The 22,575-nt window shown below is 45.6% G+C and overlaps 1 protein-coding gene across 10 annotated transcripts in view; it reads left to right on the forward strand.

Moving 5' to 3' along the window:
- Window positions 1-1,406: 1,406 nt before the first annotated feature.
- LOC120905099 overlaps window positions 1,407-22,575 on the forward strand; it is a 35,770-nt gene continuing 14,601 nt past the window's right edge. For 6 of the 10 annotated variants that reach the window (XM_040315802.1, XM_040315799.1, XM_040315801.1 and 3 more), the window contains exons 1-4: window positions 9,365-9,838; window positions 19,220-19,463; window positions 19,528-20,020; window positions 20,170-21,347. In XM_040315802.1, coding sequence (XP_040171736.1) covers window positions 9,639-9,838; window positions 19,220-19,463; window positions 19,528-20,020; window positions 20,170-21,347 — 2,115 coding nt within the window. In that variant the 5' untranslated portion in view covers window positions 9,365-9,638. The other 4 variants (XM_040315806.1, XM_040315807.1, XM_040315808.1 and 1 more) reach the window with 4 other exon arrangements.

Consider the following 22,575-nt stretch of genomic DNA (forward strand, 5'->3'; position numbering starts at 1 on the left):
GTGGGGGTAAGAAAAAAAGAAGGAAGAGTAAAATAGATTGGCTAGCGTATGTTTTTTTCTCGTTTTTTGTGAGTTTTTTTTCAGTTCAGTTGAAACGGAAGATAATTTTCATCCACCGAAGGTCATCAAATAGCTCCATCTCTAGTCAGCCGGACGGTGGCGTGCGTTCGTGCGGCCCGTTGAACGACCTGCTTGGATAATAAATATATGTTTCACCCGAGTGAAGGAGAGGCAAACCCATCCACAACCGCCAACCACAAGCGGGGCGGGAAGTGGTGTAAAGAAGGCGGAAGATAGAGGAAGGATGCACGCACGCAGAATGCGCGACAGCATCCATTTCGCGCATCGTGTTGCGCACCGTCGATTGCAAAGGTGTCCAACACATGGCACAACTAAACGTGGGCAGACAGTCTAACTGGTGTACACCAGCGATCATCGCGAGCAGGTGGTCGGGCATGGCGAGGGGAGTTTTGGGTGGTAACGGCGCAGACTTGGATGCGCAAACGCAAAACACGGTGCGCCAGTTTGACTGCTTAGACGCACGATGCGCGTAGGAGCAGAAGGGCAGTAGGCAATAAAAGAAAGAAAAAAAAACGAATCCTGCACCTTTTCATTAGCGAGGGTTGTAGTGGTGGTGTACGTTCGAGTAAACTGAAAACAGTGGACCGAAGTTTTCACTTTCGCAACTAATACACCAAACAGCGGCACCGAACTGCGTTCGTTTGCGTGTGGCGGCGATTTCGGTAGCAAAGTTTTCCAACTGGCCAAAAATATCACACTCGTCACACCCCGCCGTAGTCGGAGAAGACACACGAAGCACCAACAAAAAAAAAAAAAGGTTTGCCTTTATACTCCTTACACCCTTCCGCTTCACACACTCGGGAGGGCTGCCACAAAACCGTTCTCCGTGAGCGTATCTGAATCTGGTTCTAAAATAGGATCAATGCCAAAAAACTGAACCATACCACCGTACCCAGCCGTGTGCGATCGTGTGCGGCGTCCGCGGATCGTCATGGTGAGCTTTTCCTCTAGGCGCTTCCTTCCCCGATCCTATCCGCCCAAACTACGCACTACGCGAAGGGTGTTGGGCCTGTGTCAATGTACGGCTGTAGCAAAGGGACAAACACGATGCTACACGGTGCCAAGCAAAGGTCGGTCGAATGGGACGGTTTTGAGGGGAAAACCTTCACCCGATGTACCGGGGAAGGGGTGGGATGTAGGGGCTGGGAGGAGTGGACATGTTAACCGTTGACAAGGGGCCCATCCTTTGCGGCAGTCGGAGCATTGCGAGCGCCGCAAGGTGATGTGTAAAATTGGGAAAACACCCAAACCCATGTAACGCAGAATCGTAGTGTTAGTGTAGCAGCAGAGCAGTTAGTAGTAGTAGTATACTGTGGCCAAGAACGAGCCGAACGCGGAGGAGACCGGAGCAGCACGGACCGAAAAGGGAAAACCCACGATTTCCGAGCGCCGATCGACGGTCGCGCACTCGGGAAAACTGGCCAGTGTGAGTTGGACGATGGAACGCGTAACGTCTAAGCTCTGTGACTGATAGAACGACCCCTTTGGTACTTAGTAGCTCACTCTCTAGAAGCTCCGTCGCTCTTCTAAGTAGGCGCTTAAGTACTCCGAATAAAGTTCCCAGAAAAAGTGAGCAGGAACTGCTAACGGGAAGCAAGTTATTTTCAGATAGTTTCGTGATTGTGTGTGTGCGTCGGTGGGGGCACGGTGTATTATAATTTATTCTCATTTAAACTAAGTGTTTGCTACCGCTTAGGTTTGACGGCTCTCTTAGAGTAGCGTTGTAAATTAATTGTGCAATAGTAGTGAGGCTTTTAGAGTGATCGATGACATCACAAGGAAGGAGATAGAGGGAAGGAAGCTACCCTAAGATCAGAAGAGCATCAGGATCCATCTCATCCGAACGGCAAGAGTAAGCAACATCTATTAGCTTAAGTAACAGTTACTAAGTCGAAAAGTCGAAATCGAAACGTAATTAGCTACCTGTGTGGAAATCGAAGTTGACGCCGGCACCGAAGTAAGAAAAAGAGTGATTACACTGTGAACGTGCGCGGGTTGGTTGAAGAATACCCGGCTACTTTGATCAGATCGTTAGTAACTACGGTTAGTTAAATTGGATGGTGCAACTGGATGATCACTGACAGTGCTGTGTGTTTGTGTGTGCCTGTGTCTATGAGTGTATATAAGTGAGAAGGTGCGTGAGTGTTTGTGTGTGTAAGTCAACGGCTAGTACGTGTGTCCTTTGAGAAGGATCTCAACTAGAGGTAGCTGTAGAAGCGAACTCCTGTCAGCAGCAGCAGATACATCGACGACAACAGCACCATGGACAGATCAAGGTTTGTAGGAATACTATTGAGATTGAATGGCTAGGTTAGATAAGTGAGAGCGTTTAAACGCATGCACGGCCTCAAATGTCGCAACATCATCCTTCGTGTCCAACTTCCTCCCAACGGGTACGCCTTTGGCACGAAGCCTTTTAATGCCAAGGTTGACACAGCCGGTACTGCACTGCACCGGTGTTCGCTTGCACGGTTCTACCTACCTTCATGCTGTTTTGGCCCAAGATATCGAACCTTTCAATCCACATCGGTGTTGTGCGTACCGGTAAAGATTGACCATCATTTTTGGGTTTGGTTTTCGGCGAAAAGATCTGCGTCGTCTTCTATAATGTGTGGTGTAGAACACTTACATCGCACCTTAGCATGCACGATATAACGGTGGTTGATTTTCTTGCATTTCGGACAAAAAAGCCAAAATGTCAGGCCTGAAAAAAAGCCGAGCACGGGTGTTGGAGATGGCAAAACATGCGATTATCATGAACACACTATACCCACACACAGGCAAACGCCCCATCAGTGGTGTTCTAGTGAGGGGAATAGTAGTCAAGCAGACAAGTGTCGAAGTGTTTGTCGGGGTGCGCTATATTTAGCACTTTCCGTCGTGGATCACAAGATGTCTTCTACACCGAGCGGATTCGAAGCGCGCGTACGAATCTTGCCATGTCTCTTTTTTTATTTGTCAACCGGGCCGCGATCGCTTGGGATTTTTTTGTGCGCCCCGGTTGATTTAGTTGGGCGTAAAAAATATACGAAAGGTAGAGGAAACCATGAGAAAATAATAAAATTAATAATTTGTAAAGGAAAATCCATTAATCCTTTAGCTAAGCAAACGCGAGATAGGTCGGTATTCTTGTTGAGAAGGAATGGAAAAGTTAACTTCCGGACATGATGGATGTAGGTAAAATCTCATGAATAGCAAAACAAATGACTCAATATTTGTGTATTCTGGAGACTTCTCGAACGATGTGTTTATTTTGAAACAGTCGAGACAGCCTTGCCAAAGAAAGCAAAGAAAAGTTTTGTCTTGATGTAGTATAATCAATATTTACCTAGAGTTCAAGAGTATGTAGGAAGTTTAACGACAAAACGGACGGTACTTTTTGTGTGTATGTAGGTTGTTCTAAACAGTTTATACCGTGTCTGAAATCGATAGAATCAAAGATTTTGAAGTGATCAAATCTTCTTCAAAGATCAAAACTTCATGAAGTGACAAAACCCTAGTAAGATCATAATTGTGTTCCTCCTAACGATCTTACACTGGATTACAGAATTTATGTGTAACCAATACTAGGGATAGTATAGTCCAATACTTGCTCTAGGTGAGAACTGATCGAGATCTAGAAGTTTAATATTCAATAGATTGGTCCAACATTAAACAAGTTTTTAGACAATCGCAGTTATAAAATGATCTTCAAATGAAATGATCTCCACATGAAACAACCCACATGAAATAATCAAATGATTCAAAATTAGTTTGCATATAACTAACCATAAAATTTTACAACTTCAGTGCTCTTACCTAAGCTACAGAAATCACCTTTCACGATAAGAACTCACTATTATCTTACCTCCAACACCTCATCAACAGCCTCTCCCTATTTAGCAGAGATGCCTCAGTATGCATAAGGCGATAGTTTCGTTTGTTCCTTTCCTTAGATAAGTGTGATCTTGTTTGTTATGAAAGGTGATCTGGCATATGTGTAACGTGTGGGACAGGCAGATAGTACACACAAGAAACGGACAGACAGCTGGTATTTACTGTTCTTCCTGGGCCCCAACAGACCATGCATTCTGCGTCGCAACTGCGAGCTGACTTGCGCGGAATGTTTTCGATAGTTTCAGGTGGTCTGCTGTCCGACTCGATTGTCACGCGTAGCTAACAAGGGAGACGAAAGGAAAAAAGACGGTCAGTGGCCCTTTCATTGTTAGATTCTGCCCGGTCCCGTGTGTATTATGGCGTAGTGCATTCCACCAGATAATTCATTCTGACCTCGCGCACCGTGTGTTTACTCTATTTGTCATCTTCAAACAACAAGCACCGAAAAGGAGCAGCACACGTTCCAAAGCAGTTGATTCAGCCAGTTGACAGTAAAATTTATTCCTCGCATGTAAAATGTTTCTTTGTGCGCTATAAATGCATCGATGAATCAGTGCGCTTTTAATAACCGAATCCGACCGAATCCGATCCAATTTTATCCACCAGAGAACAAAGTGCAAAATGCGTTGGTGACGATGATGTGTGTTGCCTTTTGGACATATGTTCGTTAATAGGCACAAACGTGTGCTGGTGCCGTCACCGCAGCAGCGGCTTACTAGATTTCGCCTTAAGTAGTCTTTCGCCCACCTGTGCGTGTTGCGAGATGGAACGCACGTGGTAGGAAACGGTGCGATCACCATGTGACATATGCAATTAGGTGCACAAATTGAACGGTTACAGGGCGCTTGCTGGCAACGGATAGATGTTATTAGGCGCAATGTAGCTGGTGCACGCATACGGATATGATTTATTTCCGAGTGCAAATGAGTGGGCAGGAAGTGTTGGAATTACAGTAAAGGCTGTGTCTAATCTGCCGTCTTTCCAAAATAAATTGCTCACTTTAAACATTTCTCTCTCAGATAAGGTGAATTTTTGTAAATAGCTTATGAGATGTGGGCTTTAGATGCTTTAGAGCTTAATCATTAAATATCAGTTGGCGGAAATATTCACAATTGCGATCAAAGGTTGTGGATTGATAAACATAAGAATTATTGGATACTCCATGGCCGCACGTTCATTTGGTTTTCTTCCCCTGGATAGATATTTCTTGAAGGTGTACATAGATCCTTTCAACCTTCACCGTGAAGAGACTTCACTGTATTTAAATTGTGCAAAAGTTTCGTAGTTCAGTACAACTCAACCTAAACACACAACAACAAACGCTCATTCAAACAAGGTCCAACGCTGTAAACATCAAGAAATCACGAGATCAGTGACATCTTCCTAACGCACTTCCTTCCCTAACTTCTTCCCTGCCGTACATCGACTGTAGGGCCTCGACCATGGCAAGGTGGCGTTTTTGATGTGGCAACGCACTCGGTAGGGATTAAAAATAAGCACCATCTTTCTTTCTACACCCCTTTAAAAAAACACGCACTGTCCACACACATACAGAACGCCAGCTAACTTGCGTTCGGCTAGGCGTTCGATGTCCAATTCGGAAGATTGATGGTACCAACAGGTTTTGGCAGATTTTCTCAGGCCATGCTTTTTTTTGTTAAGCGTGCTCCCTCACCGTGCGTCTGGTTTGACTATCATCTACGCGGCTGTGCGACCGCGAGTTCGGAAAATTTTGGTTAGATCTGACTTTTAATACTACCGCGCCACGATCCGGCAAGATTTACCGCACGGACAGCCGCGCAGATCATTCTGATGATGTGTGTGAGTGTGTGCAATGCTCAAAGGCAGCTCTTTCTTTTTGCTCAATCCGTAACATCTGCGAGGGGTTGTCTTTTTGTTGATAACTTTCATCACTCCTCAAAAGTGTGGATGATCGAAAATAGCCATGATTCAATCGCGTCATCTTCCGCCTTCCATCTGTGCCGGGTGCTAGCGTACTCGGCGCTAACATGCTGGCCGCACGGCCCTGCCAAAACCAGCTGACACTTTCGATTTTCCCGGAAGTTGTTGGGACAACTGTGGCGAAGACTGTGACCGTTTCGGCACGGTAAAGCTTGAGCTTGAGCAATAAACAATATTCGCCCGTCCCGTCCGTGACCGCCAAGCCCAAGGGTGAGCGCTGTTACGCGCACGTAACCGTTCTCCGCTAGCTTACAAACCGGTGTCACCGTCGGTGTGCCGAAGGTGTCGAAGATCTTGGGAAGATGTCGTTAAGCAGTGCTTACACCATCCGTCTATCCACCACTAGCAACCTTTTCCGCTTGGGGTGGGTTTGTGCGCGCTTAGGCGAAGGTGTGGTCACGAGTCGTTCCGAAGAGGTGGTGGGAAGGGTTACGAAGAAGAGTTTTCCTCACCCATGTTGTTTTCTTTCGCACATATAAAAAAAAAAACCTTTCGAATTCATGCGCAAAACAGCACGGACGTACGCACGCACGCACGGACGGACGGACGGGACAGATAGGCACTGAAAGCTGACTTGTGGATAGATTTTCCATACGCACGCAGGTGCTGCGCCTGTTGTTGAGTGCCCGGTTGGGCAGGTTTTATGATGTTTTAGTCGTCTGGTCGGTCGTGATCGTGCTTTTTGCTATGTGCATTACGGTCAGTTCCGGTGTACGACTGGGTATTGCTGAATCAGGAAGTTCCACATCAACCTGATCCTCTCGCAAAACGCCTTATGGGAAACAACAGGAACGGTTCCCTGCGGGCGTTTCGTAGATAGAGAGCTTTCTTTTCAGGGTGGAAATTAATGGATTTCAAATTATATGATTACTTCAATTTATGATTGTTGATTAATCGGCGTAACGTCGTAGGTCTTGGGATGATAGACTCTCTCATTGCGATTTGCTCTAAACATTGCCTTATCAGATTGTGGAGATGAATGCTATTATATGCATTTTTGAACGACGAAAACATGCTATAAGCTGTCAATTGAATATGAAAGAGTCTAAAATGGAAAGTCTGTCTATGTTGTATGAACATTGGTCCCGATGGAAATCAAAATCTAGTGTTGAGCGACTCTTGCTCTAACAAAAGTTGGCAAATCTGAATAAGATATTTTAAATATTTATCTTTTAAGACGTTGTATAGTAAGTTAATTTTACTATTTTAAGTAACATGACCATTATCTATAGAATTAAAAATGCTTCTCATATATTATTGCATTTTTTATGTTATATATGAATTGAAGGCAATTCAATTACCATTACACTTGTCACTAAAATCAATGAGAACACTGAAACGTTGTATTGCATACTAAAAAAAAGAATTTTGAATTCGTCAATTATTTAAACGTATGTAGTATGAGTATTAATAGTACCAACATTAAAATTATCTTTTCATTCGATCCACCGCATTTTGCAATATAAGATTTAAGCAATTTTAAATGGAAATAGGTTAGGCCGGTCTCGTAGTACAGTCGTCAACTCGTACGAATTAACAACATGCCCATCATGGGTTCAAGCCCCAAATAGACCCTGCCGCCATACGTAGGATTGACTATCCTGCTATGGGGGGAATCAATCAGTCACTGAAAGCCAAACCCACAAGAGGTAAAGGCAGGCCTTGACCGACAACGGTTGTTGAGCCAAAAAAGAAGAAGAAGAAGAAGGTAATGACGACAAACTAAAATTTATCATTTATTGTATTTTATTTTGTAGAAAAGCGTTGGAAACGAGTTGGAGGGTAGAATATCCTTTAATTTCGTATCAAAGCTTAATATTTTAATAAGTATATCGTATAAAAAAATCAAGCGTAATCGAAAAGCTATACATAAGCCTCCAATCGATCAACAAATGGATCAATGGATCATTTGATTCTTATCTGGAGATTTTAAGCTTTATATTAAGATTTTTTTCTAAGACAAGTAACTGTTTTGTCCAAAAGTCATTTTAATATGTATGAATTCTAATATATTCTTTTAACATCACGTGCTATATTGACTTCTACAGCACCGGATATGGCTCAATTTCCATCCGAACTGAGTTGCAGGATTGAGTGGTCTTCCACAACTAAATATTACTCACATAAAGTCGTCAGCCCTTTCTAAAGGGTTTGGTTAACTTTCGAACCAATTACGGTTGATGTACGAAAAGCAGAAGAAGTAGTGTAACTCAATTGTTTATGTTTCTTAAGCAATATAATTTACGATCAGTTCTTTATTGCTGTTACCTTTCTTGATTTCCTTTCGCTTGCGCGTACAAAACACTACTCCCGCTTGCTACAAGTGAACGTTACTGCGTCGTGTGTTAGATAAGTAGAAGATCGGCGTTTTAAATAACATTTATTTCTAACGATGCCTAATCAAACGACAGCAGCAAGCAGCGACGAGCTGCTCTTTCGTAACGTGTCGACTCTATGGGCCAGTGTTATACTCACCTTACGAGACACACTTTATGGTGGACGAGCATCCCATCTTTAGCGTTTTGTAACACGCACTGCACTTGGCTTGCAGGTACCGGTATACCATTTTGCCTGGCCCATCTGCCACCCCGGGTTTCCGTATCGGCGGTGGAGCCTAACATGACCCGAGCGATCTCCTTTTACTTGACCACTCCACCCCACGCATGCAGCTTCAATTGCATCTCGGCCGCCAGACCCCCGGGTCCGGTTTATGACTCTCGGGCGCACTTAACGTTTATCACTTTCTTCGGTATTTCGGTGTTTGTGGCTGCATTTCCCCGCCAGCCCCAGTCAGCGAGCTCCGTAAGAGGGCAGGGAAAGAGGGTTTGCTGGTGAAACAACCGTTTACGAGGGCTACAGTGGAGATGGTAGAAATTAATCGATCTCGCCCAGTTCTCCCTTGCGTGCCCAGTGGGTGCAGAAGGCTTCGGTAGCCCGCTGCCTTGCGTTACATCTTAAGGTCAGGCACCAGCGAGAGAGCGAGCCTTTATAAACCAGTTCTCAAGAGAGAGATAGAGAGAGAGAGAGAGTGGGAGCTTGACTTCGGAAGAAGCCGGCAAAACGGAGCTCAACTAACAACGGGCAGCAGCAACAGCAGCGAAAACAAAAATGCATCTCAGCAAATGTCTTCCCTTCCAGTGTGCAGCACAACGACGCACAGCCCTAGTCGGTGTCTCAGGACAGATCGCAACTCACAGTCGTCCGGAACGAGTCGTCCCAGGCAGACGTCAAGCACTGAGAGGTTTTTTTTTACTTCGTATCGCACGCAAAGCTTAGGTCCTGCAGTCAGTTGAAGTTGTCAAACGGCAGAGATTGTGTTCTCCCTAATTTGTTTGCTAACGACAGTGTGACGCAAATTATCAGCGTGTTATGCGTTAAAGTGCTGCCAGACATTCGGAGCGTTCCTGGTGTGTTCTGCAACGCGTTTCTTACACGAGGGTGGGTTCGGGATCATTAGTTGCCGTGTGCATGTTCCTATATGTGTGCTTGTGTGCGTGTTCTTCTGTGTCCTGATGTCATTCACCACGATTCGATCCCTTTCGCCGCACGATATCAATCGACAAACGTGTTGACGCAACCACGAACGCCTGAGATCTGCTGAGACTCTGGGACGTTTTGTTGCCCACGCGAAGCTCGGTGCTGTGTGCTGTTTTGTTTGTGTTTGTAAAGGTGTCTGCGCAGAACTTGCCCGTGCGTGCAGTGCTCTGCAGCCAGCCGTAATGGCAACGATTACAACAATTACGAAAAGTGGTCCCGGTCCGGCACCGGCCGTTCCCACGACGCCACAGTTCAAGAGCCATGTGTACTCGAAGTACCGCGAGCTGCTCGGCTCGTACAATGGCAAGGCGAACGAAATACTGCAGACGTATCCGGCGTACCGCGTCCGGGAGGATACGGGATTTGGCCTCGGTGGGGAAAAGTGAGTAATTCGATTTCAGCCTCCCTGGGTCCGGGCTCGGTGAGATGACCCTCGGGTGTGGTGTTGTATTTTTATTGTACACTTAAGAAACCATTAAGATCGAAGACTGGCTGACGTTTACCGACGATCACGATCGAGCGTTGTGAATGGGAGTTTCTAGTAGTGAGGTGGTGGAGAGTAAAGTGTGATCATTCAACGTTAAATGTTAAATATTTCAAGATTCTTTGTGGTCAAAAAACTATTAGCATGGTAGCCAATGTATCAAGAAGACAATAATTGTGTATAAAAGACAGTTGACCTCTTGCCAATCCAGATGTGTTATGATTCAGTGTCTGTGGAATTTCCTGCATTGCGTCGTCGGGCCCAAAACCAAACCTTGCAAACCATGTTTACATAACGAATTTCGAAGCGAAAAAAAAGGAAGAGCTTTAAATCAACAATCTCCCCGAAGGCTACCGGCTGCTACAATTTGTGCGATCGTTCCAGCAGCAAATCATCAACAACAACGATCGTTCATTGTATACACTCCAACACGAATCGAGACGAGACACGATCGAGATAAAACTAACCTCCATAAAACCCATATTTCTCACCTCGCCTCAATCTGCCGGGCAAATGTTTTGAAGCTTTAGATACCATTAGAAGCATCATTTTTTGGAGTCACATTTGAATTTATGTGTTGTTCCGGGTCCCCCGGTTAGGTGTGCGCGCGCGCGCCCGCTATCGTACGCACGCACGCAGTTTCCACCATATGTTTTTGAAGGTTCACGCGGGAACCAGTACGAGAATAATCAACTAAAGGGTGACCACAAATTGCGGCCACGTTTCATTGACAGTTCCATTTACGGCGTCGAGAGCCGTCGAGTGACAGCGGCGATCAAAGGGTACAGGCAGGCGTCTAGGCCTCCGCTGACGCCGTTTGCTAAAAACAGCGTCGGAGCGTCATCGATAGTGGCGCCAGCCGATCTCCGGCACCGACGTGAGCTATATGAGCGTTTTGCCTAAGTGTCGCGCGCGCTCTGATGTGCTCGTTCCAAGCGTGATGGCGTCAGGGCCACGAGTTTGCTTATGGATTTACTTCCTCCAATGCTGGTCATTGCCAGAGTCGGCTCGGAAGATCGGCAGAGTAGGTGCTGCAGCTGAGGAAGTGGCCGGAGGGGGAGATTATGATGATGAATTACACAAATCACAGGCTGGCAGTAACATTTAGCACAACAGCTGGTGGTGTAAATGAGTGCGCCCGAGAGGTTAGTGGTTATTGGTGCAGTTTTGCAAAACGTTGCGTGCAACCATACTGCAACAAAGTCATCTTCACACTTGCTCGCTTTGAGGCACGAGATTGCGGCCCCAGTCTTGGCTTACTTTCACAGCACACACAGCTGGAAGTGGGACGGAAATGTCGTCGCTTCTCCTCGCGAGAGATCGCGCAGTAAGCAGCTTACTTTTCGCTGGATAGGCTTAGGCTGAGAACTTGTTTGAGGTTGGGCCCGGTTTTGGGACCGGTTGAAATTGGCCGCGCTGACTGAGCATACTGGCCATTTCTTTATCCTGATTTGTGTGAGTCGGTGTGTGTGTGTCTGTGTTTATGTTTGCCGTATCAAACGGCACGCAAGGAGACGATCACGCGCCTTTAAGCCTACCTCCGTGTTGATCGTGTCTTTCGCGTTCAAAGCGGTCAGAAAACGGCCGGAAGCGTAGGTAGGTAGGTAGGTGTACAACGCTGGTGGACATTGAATTGAAACCTCTGCTCTGGCTTGTAAGGGAACGGTCTAGAGAAAAGTGTGGTTAGAGGAACCACTTTCGGTGATGTATTTTTAAAAATCATGAGTTTTTCCCCCAAACTTTTCCTTAAGGTTGTACATGTACAGCGAGGGCGACACACGCTTCTTGGGGACACCGGACACCGGTCGTCCTGTGAGGGTGTGGAGATGGCGACCCGGTAAATGGCGAGCCGCGAATGCTTAGATTTCAAGGTTAATCGCAGATTGTTTATACTACTTTGCGAGAGATTGTCATGTCACTTGCCCTGCTGCTGCTAATGGTACGCGGAAGCCCTGGGGCGGATGGTAGAATAAAGGGAGATGCTATGGGTGCGGATTGTGTTACGGGGCCCAGCGGGGACGAACGTGTTGAACTTGAACGGTACGGGGCCAGGAATTTGCCATCGGATAGCCGGGATCGGGGCGACCCGCTAACAGGGCAACATAAATAGTGTCACACGGATCTAAACGAGTGTAAACATTGATGATGGACGATGGTTTTGTGCCGTTGTCTTTGAGTAGGGATGGTTAGGGGTGTTTTTTATCTCTTGTTTAAACGATCGCGTAAAGTTTTGTGTGTATGTGTCATATGAATAATTGGTCACAAATGCATTGCTCTCGCTGTTTATTTACAGACAAGTGTGCAGCCGATATGAGTTGAAGGAGTCAATTTAAATGTTTATTTAAAATTTTAGTGTGTTTTTAGGACACTGTTACAGAAGACTTACTTTTCCTCTTATAAGCTACCTCGCGATCGTGATCGCGACTTTCCCTTAGGACCTGTTTAAGTTGCAATTTAAGGCTTGTTCATCTTTGAGCTTGATTTGATCAATCCATTGAAACGTAGTTGATGTAGCGTATTAATGTGTAAGAGCGTTTTAAATTTTTCTCGTCATATTATGCGATTAATCAGTGAAATGACATGACAGTTACGGTTAAAATTTATTTGTCTCCTTGTTTTGGTGTTAAAATACTGCAATTAATTATATCAACTGCGCTTTTCCATGTCCATGAATTATTTCTTCTATTTATGATTTTCCTTTTGCTTTTTCTCATTGTTATTGTTGTTGTTTTGTCTTTTTTCTATTACAAGTGTTTTCTTTTTGTGTTATCTTTCTTTTTTCAATGTTATTTGTGATGTTTTCATTTTATCATTTTTAATTTAATACATTTTTAATTTTCTCTATGATTCCTTCATTTTCTGGGTTTTCGCAATTTGGCTTAAAACCCAAGAACTTGTTTGGCTATTTAATCCGGTTAAATATAATAGAAAATTTTTCATTGTTCTAGGAGAACGGTTCAGAATGGAATCGAACCTTGCGCGGCATACGCTGTTGTTTGTTTCAAAAATTATTTAATTTAATTCCTTCTCGCTAAAAAGAAAACATAATTTATGGCCACATTTTTAACGCTCCGCTGTTTCGCCACTGAAACGCATCAACTTCCGAACACCTTTTTCCGAACAATGGGTCCCTTGTTGCAGGCGCTATTCTCACACCTTAAAATTCTTTCACTCGCCACCGCCAGTCTCCCATGCTGCTGCTCCCCGGAACAGCAGCAACGCCAACAGCCCCACTCGCCACTTGGAACCGATCTTTTGGCGAAGAAGAGGAAAGGCATTTAAATCGTCCCAAATTAGTTACACCGGGTCCGTCCGCCGTGACGCTCTTTGCCATACAAACACACACACACACTGGGAAACCGACAAGAACGATTGCATCGTATAAGGGAATTAAATGCATTCCCATACTGGGCCCCGCGGCATGAGTCATGGTTTAAATATTGAACCTGTTTTTCTTCGGCCCCGCTAGGGTTTATGTGCTGCCGCCCCCAACCCGGGGTTCGTTCGCGGTCCGGTTTTACACCGTAGCGGTGTGCCGTTGCCCGTTGCAGCTAAACTAATTTGGCCGTTGGACTTTTTTTTTCGGACCAGACAACAGTCGAGGAATGGTGGCCAAGGGCGGAAGTATATTTACACGTATTTGTATATTGCATCCGTGACTAGAATCGTTTGCTTCGTTACCGGACCGACTAGCTTGCTTTAGGCAGCCGCTCATTTTACTGCCCATTAGTCATCCCACGCCGGTTCAAAAGGTCACGGGGCGTATGAAAGCGTTGCTTGCGCTGGCTTGGAGCAGTTTCGCTACTTTCTCTAGTGCACACCGGGACGTCAATCATCACCCGGCCAGATAATGATATCCTTAGGCCGGTCTAACGAGGAAGTAAAAGGGAAGCTTCAAAAGCCGGCAGGTCACTCTGTGTTGGTAGCAATTGATGGGTTTAGAGAAAATTTCACTTTTTCTTAACACTACAACTCCATTGAAAGCAATGGCAAAACGATAGAAGAAAAACAACTCCTAAACCGTACCACTCGATCGCGCCACAAAGTAGTGCAGCCGACGCGCGGACCACACACTCTAAAACGGCCCCCTTATAACGTTTGGCGGCTCCGTACGCAGGCGCACAAAGGCGCCTTGTGCACCCCTTTTCCGAAGCACGAGTGAAATGAATTAACGATCGACAGGGCCGCTATTTGACACCGTTTTGGTATGCACCGTCTTCTCCCCGGTTCCCGGTTTTTTGCTCGATCATTTATTTGTTATTTTGCAGTCAGCCAAACCAATCGGGGTGGAATGCAATCGGAGCAATGGCGGGTACAGGAATGAAAAAGGGATCGGTCTATTTATAAACCGGTGGCCCTCACCGTCCTGGCGCGTTACTCATGGTCTAAACATTTCGCACGCCGTTAAGGATCGGGGGGCCGCCACAGTGCGCGGGGGTAGAAAAGGGAAACCCAGTGGCGTGCTGGTTCGTTCAATCGGGAAAAGGGTGCCCGCCGTTCGATTTGCGTGGGGACTCGGGGGTTTGGGAAGGATGGTATGGGAATGGAAAGTTTTCCATGGAAAATGAACTTGAACTCGTGGAAAGTTCGAAGCGCGCGTTGGGGTGTGTGTTAGTTTTGGTTTGTTTGGTGGACGTTGTTGTTTTGCCCAGCTCGCGGTTACTTAAATAGAACTGTTTTCCTGCTGGCACCTGATGATGATGTTGATGATGATGGTCGACCCACGATCGTTAGAATGCTTGCGCTGTGTTATTTACGCTCCAGTAAATGTGTGGTGAACATGTGTATGTGTGTATGTAGGTGTATATTTTGAATGTCTGTACCAGTCTGTAGAAAGAGGAAATGATTTGTTTGATGATTTTTTTTTATATAAATAAATTTCTTCAGTTAAGATAGCACGTTGAATATATATTTTTTTCAAAAATTCCATATAATCTTGCAATAATTTGCGGAGAGGATGATTTAGTTATGGTTGTAGTTAGTTACACATTGATTGGTTTCATTGAAATCAACAGAACTACGGCTTCAGTCTTATTTCATTAAACATCTTTTAGTGAGGCCTAATAATTGAAGGTTTAGCATACACAACATGCTTTTGCTTTGGGTCTAACGTATACTTTCCATTTTATTGACCAAATATTGAAAAGACAGTTAATGATGCATTTCCTATTGGTATTGGACGGTAATAAATTTCTTTATTTTATCTTTTTATCTGCAATTGATGGAAGCCGTATGAAGCCTGAGCTGTTGTTAAATAATAAAATGAATGAATGATCACGACTTACTAAGTGGCATTCCATTTGAATGCAGCCTAGCCGTTCCTTTTGAATAAAAAGAAGGCAAGATTTATTTTTAACATTGGTAGAGAGTTTGTACATCTACATCCATCTTAGAATACTCCTCAGTAGTTTGGTGCCCATCGTCGTCGTTATGGTCGAATAAGATTGAGTCAGTGCAGAAAAAATTCACCCGTTTGGTCTTACGGTTCACACCCTGGCGTAACGTAGCAGCGAGACCTAGTTATCATGCCCGGTGTTTAATTTTTGGACTCGAGTCTCTCGCTACTCGTCGCGAAACGGCGCAAATCTTGTTTATGAAAAAATCATCCTAGGAGAGATAGATTCACCGGACCTTTTAGCTAGAGTTAATTTCCACGTACCTGCTCGTATTTTAAGAAACTTTAGGCTACTAAGAGTTGACCAAACTAGACGTGCATATAGCGATAATGAACCTTTGACTGCGATGGCTATTAGATTTAATGCACATTATGACTCTTTTGACTGGAATTCCCTAAGTTAACCTGTTTTTCTTGCTGTGATACTCTGTGTTATTTATTTTGTGCTGATGTTACATTGTACCTTGCTTTATGTTTACATGCTTTACATGCTTTATGTTATTATAAGTTTAGTTTATAAGATCAGTGATAAGGCCAATGATGGCCAATCACTTAACATTTACAAATAAACAAATAAACAAATAACGACTATCGTAATCCAGCTTGGAGTTGTTATAAATATTTATTTTCTTTTTATACGTTTCGTTCAAATTTCATATCATATTTTACGAGGATTTAAGAATTAAATAGTATTTAGATGTGAATAAGTAGCCTAGGATGTGTTGGTAGTACGATAAACACTCCAAAGAAGAAGTCGATACCAAGAAAAGCCACATGATGGCTAGTCCAATAGATCAATATTTAGAGATGACTTAGGACCTAGATGGCGCTAAAATAGCGTTTTTTGCAAAGTTTTCAGTGGCATATGATGTATAAAACATCAACCGATATGTAATGTTACAACAAGCAACAAGTCAAATGAAATTTTTAGAATGAACGATATAGTTATTTTCAAATTATTGTACAGTAGTGATTGAAGAAATGATGTGATTGGAATGTAAATTTACTGAAAAAGCTTCAGTTTGCTATACATTACGGTACACCATTGGGTATTACTTAAAATTTATTCTTTTTACACCTTACAATACATAACAAACACGCTTAAAAGTTCAGCTTTACGTGACCTATAATAATTGAATTACTTGCATATCAGGATCAACAACAACAAGCACAACGAATTGTTTTAAAATTAAATCGTAGTTCCTTCGGTGGCGTTTTCTAATCATGTCATTTTACATTTCTTATTTTTACACTATTAAACTTAACATTAAAATCGCAAAGTGCATTTTTATGAGATCATTTAACACTCCATGCAAATTACTGTCCTAATAAAAAGGCTAAATGACAAATGGCGCTCACTTTTTATCTCGCCAACGCTCCATCGGTACTTGTGGTTTCAATAAAGCTAAGTAATTTCGCTGTTTCAAGAGCGAAAGCCAATTAACCCAATTATACTCGATCCCGCTGGGACATGCCAACTTGATTCTCCCAAGTCTCCAATGCAATTTCATTCAACAAAGTGAAATGCATTAACGTATAATACGTAGAGTACGCAAAAAATACATAAAAAGACTACTCGGAACGATACAATCGTTAGCTTAATTTTAGCATGATGCGATAAATTCTCCCCTCCCCCCGCTCCACGACAACGGGACATTCCCCGTCGACGGGGCAGGGATGCAATCAGGAAGATCTTCCCCACGGTAAGCGAATACTTTTCGCCACGTTTTAGTGCATCATAAATTACGAACCAGTTCAAACGGGGCATGTGATCCGCGCTGCATTACCCTTGTCGCGTTCACAAGGTGCCGAGACATACCGTCGCGAAGCTACCAACGATAAAAGCCTATCCTACTTTTGTTACGCTTCTTCCGACTTTTTCTAACATTTCCTGACGTCGGGAGGTGGTGTGACGTGCTAAAGTGACAAGAAACAAAAACAAAAAATGCATAAATAGAAATCAAAATTATCGCACCATACGCAGATGCACTCGAGCGGTCCGACCCACTCGGCTCCTGAAGCAACTCGGAAATGGTTGTTCGGGTCAGGCGCAAAATTGCACTACAAGAAAATGGCTATTTTTGTGTTGCTTTCATCCCGAGCGGCAGACTAATGGCGCCCCGGTGTGAATGTCGGTTCAGTAATTTGAGTAGGAAGGGCGCCCTCTTCTAGCACGTGTTGAGTGGTGTTCCGCTAGTGTCAGGCAGGTTCCGCTCAGAAGGAAGATCCGGCGGCAAGTTGACAGCGATGCAGTGTCATACAGTGTCAGAATGACCTACCAACATTCTGGTCGGGAGGACATTTGAGTAGGTTTGTGTTCCTTTGCGTAAAACACAAAAACGTAAACCATCCTCGCCCGCCCGACACCCAAAATCCCAGATGGACGTGCAAATGTCGGATTTTTTTTTTGTTCGTTTTCGCACCGACGCAACACCGATGACCGATATTTCTGTTCGGTCACGCACCGCACGCGCATCGCGGAACCACTTAACCTAATTGTTGCGATCGAGTCGATGATAGCTACAAGGTAACGCCGATCCGCACCCGGGCGAAAGACGGGTCGTGGGTGCTTTGCAACTGGCTATGATGGATGATCGTGGCGGAGGGTTTTTTTTGTTGGTTTTTTGTCCCAAACGGAGGTCTGTACAAAACCTGGGTGACAAAAATTAATGCAATCTTTTACGGTGTATGTGTCCGCCCGGCTACAGTACACAAAGTGTCGGCATGAAGTTCAACAACACCAGAATAAACATGTCAGCGGGTCGATTTGAGGGAGCGACTAAACTTTACGCCTACCACAAAACAGCAGCAGGGCCGTACGAAAACGGGCGGTAGAACACTGTTAATGTGTGGTCTGAAAGCGTGAAAATTGGGTCAAATTTTAATGTACACCAGATGGTTTGGGGTCCAGATTTGAATGAACATAAATTAGGGTAATTTTAAATTGATTTTGTATGTGTTGTTAGATTTTAACGTTAATTATTCAACACAGTGAAGGCTCTCTAAGGAGAGTCTCGAATGAATCTGTAGCTTGGAGAGATATTCTTAGATATTGAGGTTCGATATCGAGTCGATTTGATACGAAGATCTCTCTAGGGACTCTAAACGAAATAGCGTTTGTTTTGGCGCTTCAAATATTATTTGCTTAAGATTACATCAAAATAAGTACCCTCATTTTAGTTATTGATTCATTTCCGAATAGTTCCTGTAGTCATCATGCGATTTCTGTGTTTTCTTCTACTATTTGGCGTAACGTCCTACGCGGACACGCTGGCCTATACAGGTTTTCGAAAAATGTGTGATTAGTAATTGAATTAATCAACAAAAGCGACAAAACTGTATGTAGAATGATGCAATACTTGTTGAAGATACTGTACAAAACAGAGACTTCACTGTGTATTAATCAACAGAGCTCTATTTCTAATGACAAGTGACTCCAAAACTGCTCAAACACACACCGCAATTTCCACACAACTCATTGCTCGTCTTTGTTAGATTTATAAATAGCGCCCTGTTCCACCAGCGCTGACCAACACGAATGGCTGATGTTCCATTTTTCATCCTTAAATTTCTGTCCAAAAGAAAACCCTCCTGGCCGTGCAAAATGGGTCAATGCAAAGTATCTGTTTTTCCATTCATTTTCTGAGAATTTTCAAAAATCCACACTGCCCGAAAACAGATCGAACGCCGCGATGCCAGGAGGCGTTTTCGCGTTGCTGTGTTGGTTTATGCGTTTGTGGCACAGCGCGCACATGCGGCGTATAAATAAACGAACCGCTGTTTATGTTGATCTCATCTTCCCTTTTTTTCAAATGCGTGTGCTTGCCATTTTTTAAAACATTATTTTCTACTGTTTTCTTTTTATTTTTTTTTCATTGAAACAGCTACGGTGGACCCCCGCAGTCGACGATCGGCAACTCGGCCCGCCGGATACAGGCACAGCTGCCGGCGGAACCGCCGGCCTGCGTACAGAATGCGATGATGCGGCGGGACAAGCAACCGTTCACCTACACACCGGGCGGCATCGATCTGTCCCAGATCAAATCGCCCCGCATGGCGAAGCGGATATCGCGCAACGCCAACTCGGAAGGTGTCACCGGCCAGGCCAAAGTGTCGCCATTGGCACAGGTAATGGATGGTCGTCTGCGGAATGTCTGCAGAATAATCATGTAATGCGTCCGCCTTCCCACAGAACAATGGCTCCAGCTACAGCAGCAATGGCACTAGCAGCAGCAACGGCAACACCAGCTCCGTCTCACCGGCGGCAACGCTCGGTGCGGCGGCCATGGGTATGCCGTTCCAGGTATTTCCTACAGGACCACCGGCACCACCGCCACCGCCACCGCCAACCGCGGGCCGCGTACTGCCATCGAACGGTGGCAATCGATCGATCCCGCCACCACCACCGCCGCCCGGTCCGGCCCAGCCCACCGCCAGCAGCTCGGACGCTCGCAAATCCCCCCGACCACAGAGCTTCGAGCCGCCGCCGATGGGCATGCGGCCGGAAATAAAGATCCCCCCGAACCCGATGGCCGCGTTGCGCAAAGCGCCCCGACCGCAGCCGAAGAATGACTTCTGGATCGAGGAGTACCGGCGGGAGAAGCAGCATGACGAGCGGCCGCAACAGATTCCACGGCCCGTTCCACCCAGCTACAGCTACACCAACCGAGATCTGGACGACGAAGGTAAACGGCACGCGATCCTCGCTCATGATCTTCAACTTTTCCTTCTCCAAGTAGAAAGCATCACTTTGAGTGTTTTTGTTACTAACCGGTTTGTTTTTTGTTGCACCATTCTTTGGTTGCGCCATTTTGTACAATCGCTATCATTCCAGTTGCTAAAAACACATTCAATCGCACCGACGAGCTCACGGTCCGCGGGGACCACCCATTGGCACAGCACCACCACCGCTCACCCAGCCCATCCAATCTAACTGTACCGCACGAGAGCGGGTCGCGCGGCTCATCGTCGATCAAAACGCCGCCCGTGTACGGGCAGAGTCCGGTGCCGGCCAACCTTCCACCACCGATCACCCCGACCAAAGTGTCCGCCCATCCGCCCGCCACCAAAGACTCGCCACCACCACCACCCGTTCGCCCCAAACCATCCCTTTCGCCTGTGTCCACGAGCAATCAGTACAGTGGCAGTACCACACCAACACCACTACACCAGCCGGGGGGCGGCAGCGCTGGCAAGGAACAGACGGCAGGCGTCAAAGCCGCAGCTGCGCCTCCACCGCCGCCACCACCACCACATGCATCATCCTCATCATCGTCACACAAAGACACAGCTCAGTCGTCCGGTGTGTCCCCATCCGTGTCATCCGCCTCATCCCCCGGCACCCCCAATCAGTCCCCATCATCGGCCAAACCGACTAGCACGCAGCGGCCGGCGGCACAGGCCCTCGGCTCGCTCTACATACCGCCCATACACGAGGTGTTTGCCAATAGTAAGCAAAGTCTCTTAACCCAAGCGAGTCCGCCATGGATGTCGTCCCGGCACAATAGCCTCAAGGAGCAGCCCGAATGGGTGCACAAGGACGAGCAGGACTCGACCACCAACACGAACGCCACACAGTCACCGGAACAGTCGGTCGAACAGGAGCAGTCATCGAAACCACCGGCCTCATCTACATCCGGGTCGCCGCGGGCGCCCAGTGTCGCGAAGGAGAGTGTCGCCGCCATTAGTAAACCGGTTGATTCTATCGTCACAGCACCGACCGCGGTGTCGGCTAGGCAGGCCGTACCGTCGCAACCGCTCACACCGAACAGCAACCGCTCGGCAGCACCGGCGGCCGATGTGTCCAACCCGGTCCAGCACCAGCAGACTGGTACGGCGTCGGCGCAGCAGCAGCAGCAGCAAGCGGGTCGGGCCACCGGGGGCCTCCCAGCAGCGGGTACCGTGTCCAGCACGGTTACCATGCCCGTGAACCGTGGCTATCCACAGCAAGCACCAGTGTACGCGCAGGCACAACCCGTGTACTCCACTCAGTCGCCGGCAGGAACGCAAAAGGTAGGTGAAGATCTTCGATTTAGGGAAAATTGCAATAAAGCTGTTAGGGAAAGAGTGACAATATGCACAAGAGCGGTCCTTGAATTACGAAACATGCGATTTGATCATATTGGACCCCTTTCAAGGATTTTGGATAAATTTTAGTCTTGTCCATCCTTGCATACTGCATGGGAATATCCACCCAAATACCAGTTTCATGGAGTCAATGAAAGAGTGGGCAATACCACTTGCAAAAGGAACTGGCTAAGACTTCAACCTGATTCATGGTTGTGAGACGCTTCCTTGACTCTTTCTTATGGGAAGTGAACTTATGAAATGTCATATATCATATGACATATGATGGAAATTGAACTCAATGGCACCCTTCATGGACAGGCTCCTGGGAAATTCCTATTGCATTTGTCCAACAAGGGTGCTACATAGAACAATTCCCATCACAAAAAGTTCTTTTCACGTAAGAAGGAGTCAATAAAGTGTCCCACAGCTATGAGAACTCCTGTAAACCACTGTATTCCTGTTTTGAACAAGAATATTACACAAATGGGAAACCTGGAGAGATAGACGCAATAAGGGTAGTGATGGGTACAATTGGCAAACATCCGTAGTCAATTCCGATCTGAAACCAACGATTTCGGAACTTACTCCGGAATGTAGGACCGACCTCCATTACCCGGAGCTGCCCAGAGTTGTCGGAGGTCGAAGTTAGAATCGGAGTTGGAGTCATTCGGAGTCAGCGTCGGTCGGAATCGGGAACTCCGACTCCAGACAGCTCCAACTCCGTCCTTCATAGCTAAATTTGTTCGGTTCCATTGTACAGTCGTCAACCCGCACGACTTAATAACATGGCCATCATGGGCTCAAATCTCTTATGAACCGTAGCAAGAATCGACTCTTCGGCTTTTTGGTAATGAATACAGGCTCGAAAGCCTGTATACACTTACATGACCCCCTAGTACGTTTATGCCAAATAGAAGAAGAAGTTAAATTTCGACCGGATGAATATATAACTATGTGTGTGTCTGTATTACGTTAAATTGAGTAAAACTGTATAGCTCTCAGTGGCAGCATCTTCTATTAGATGTAAGTCAGCATCTGAAGGATGATCTAGATATGATTCGAATTACATTTGGTCTTCAAGAAGTCTACCAAATTACCATTACATCACTTAAACTCTCATACAAAGTACTTCTAGAACACGATTTATTCTATGAACCTTCTTTGTTCTTCT

This window comes from Anopheles arabiensis, chromosome 3, assembly GCF_016920715.1.
Source record: "Anopheles arabiensis isolate DONGOLA chromosome 3, AaraD3, whole genome shotgun sequence".
NCBI classification, from domain to species: Eukaryota; Metazoa; Arthropoda; class Insecta; order Diptera; family Culicidae; genus Anopheles; species Anopheles arabiensis.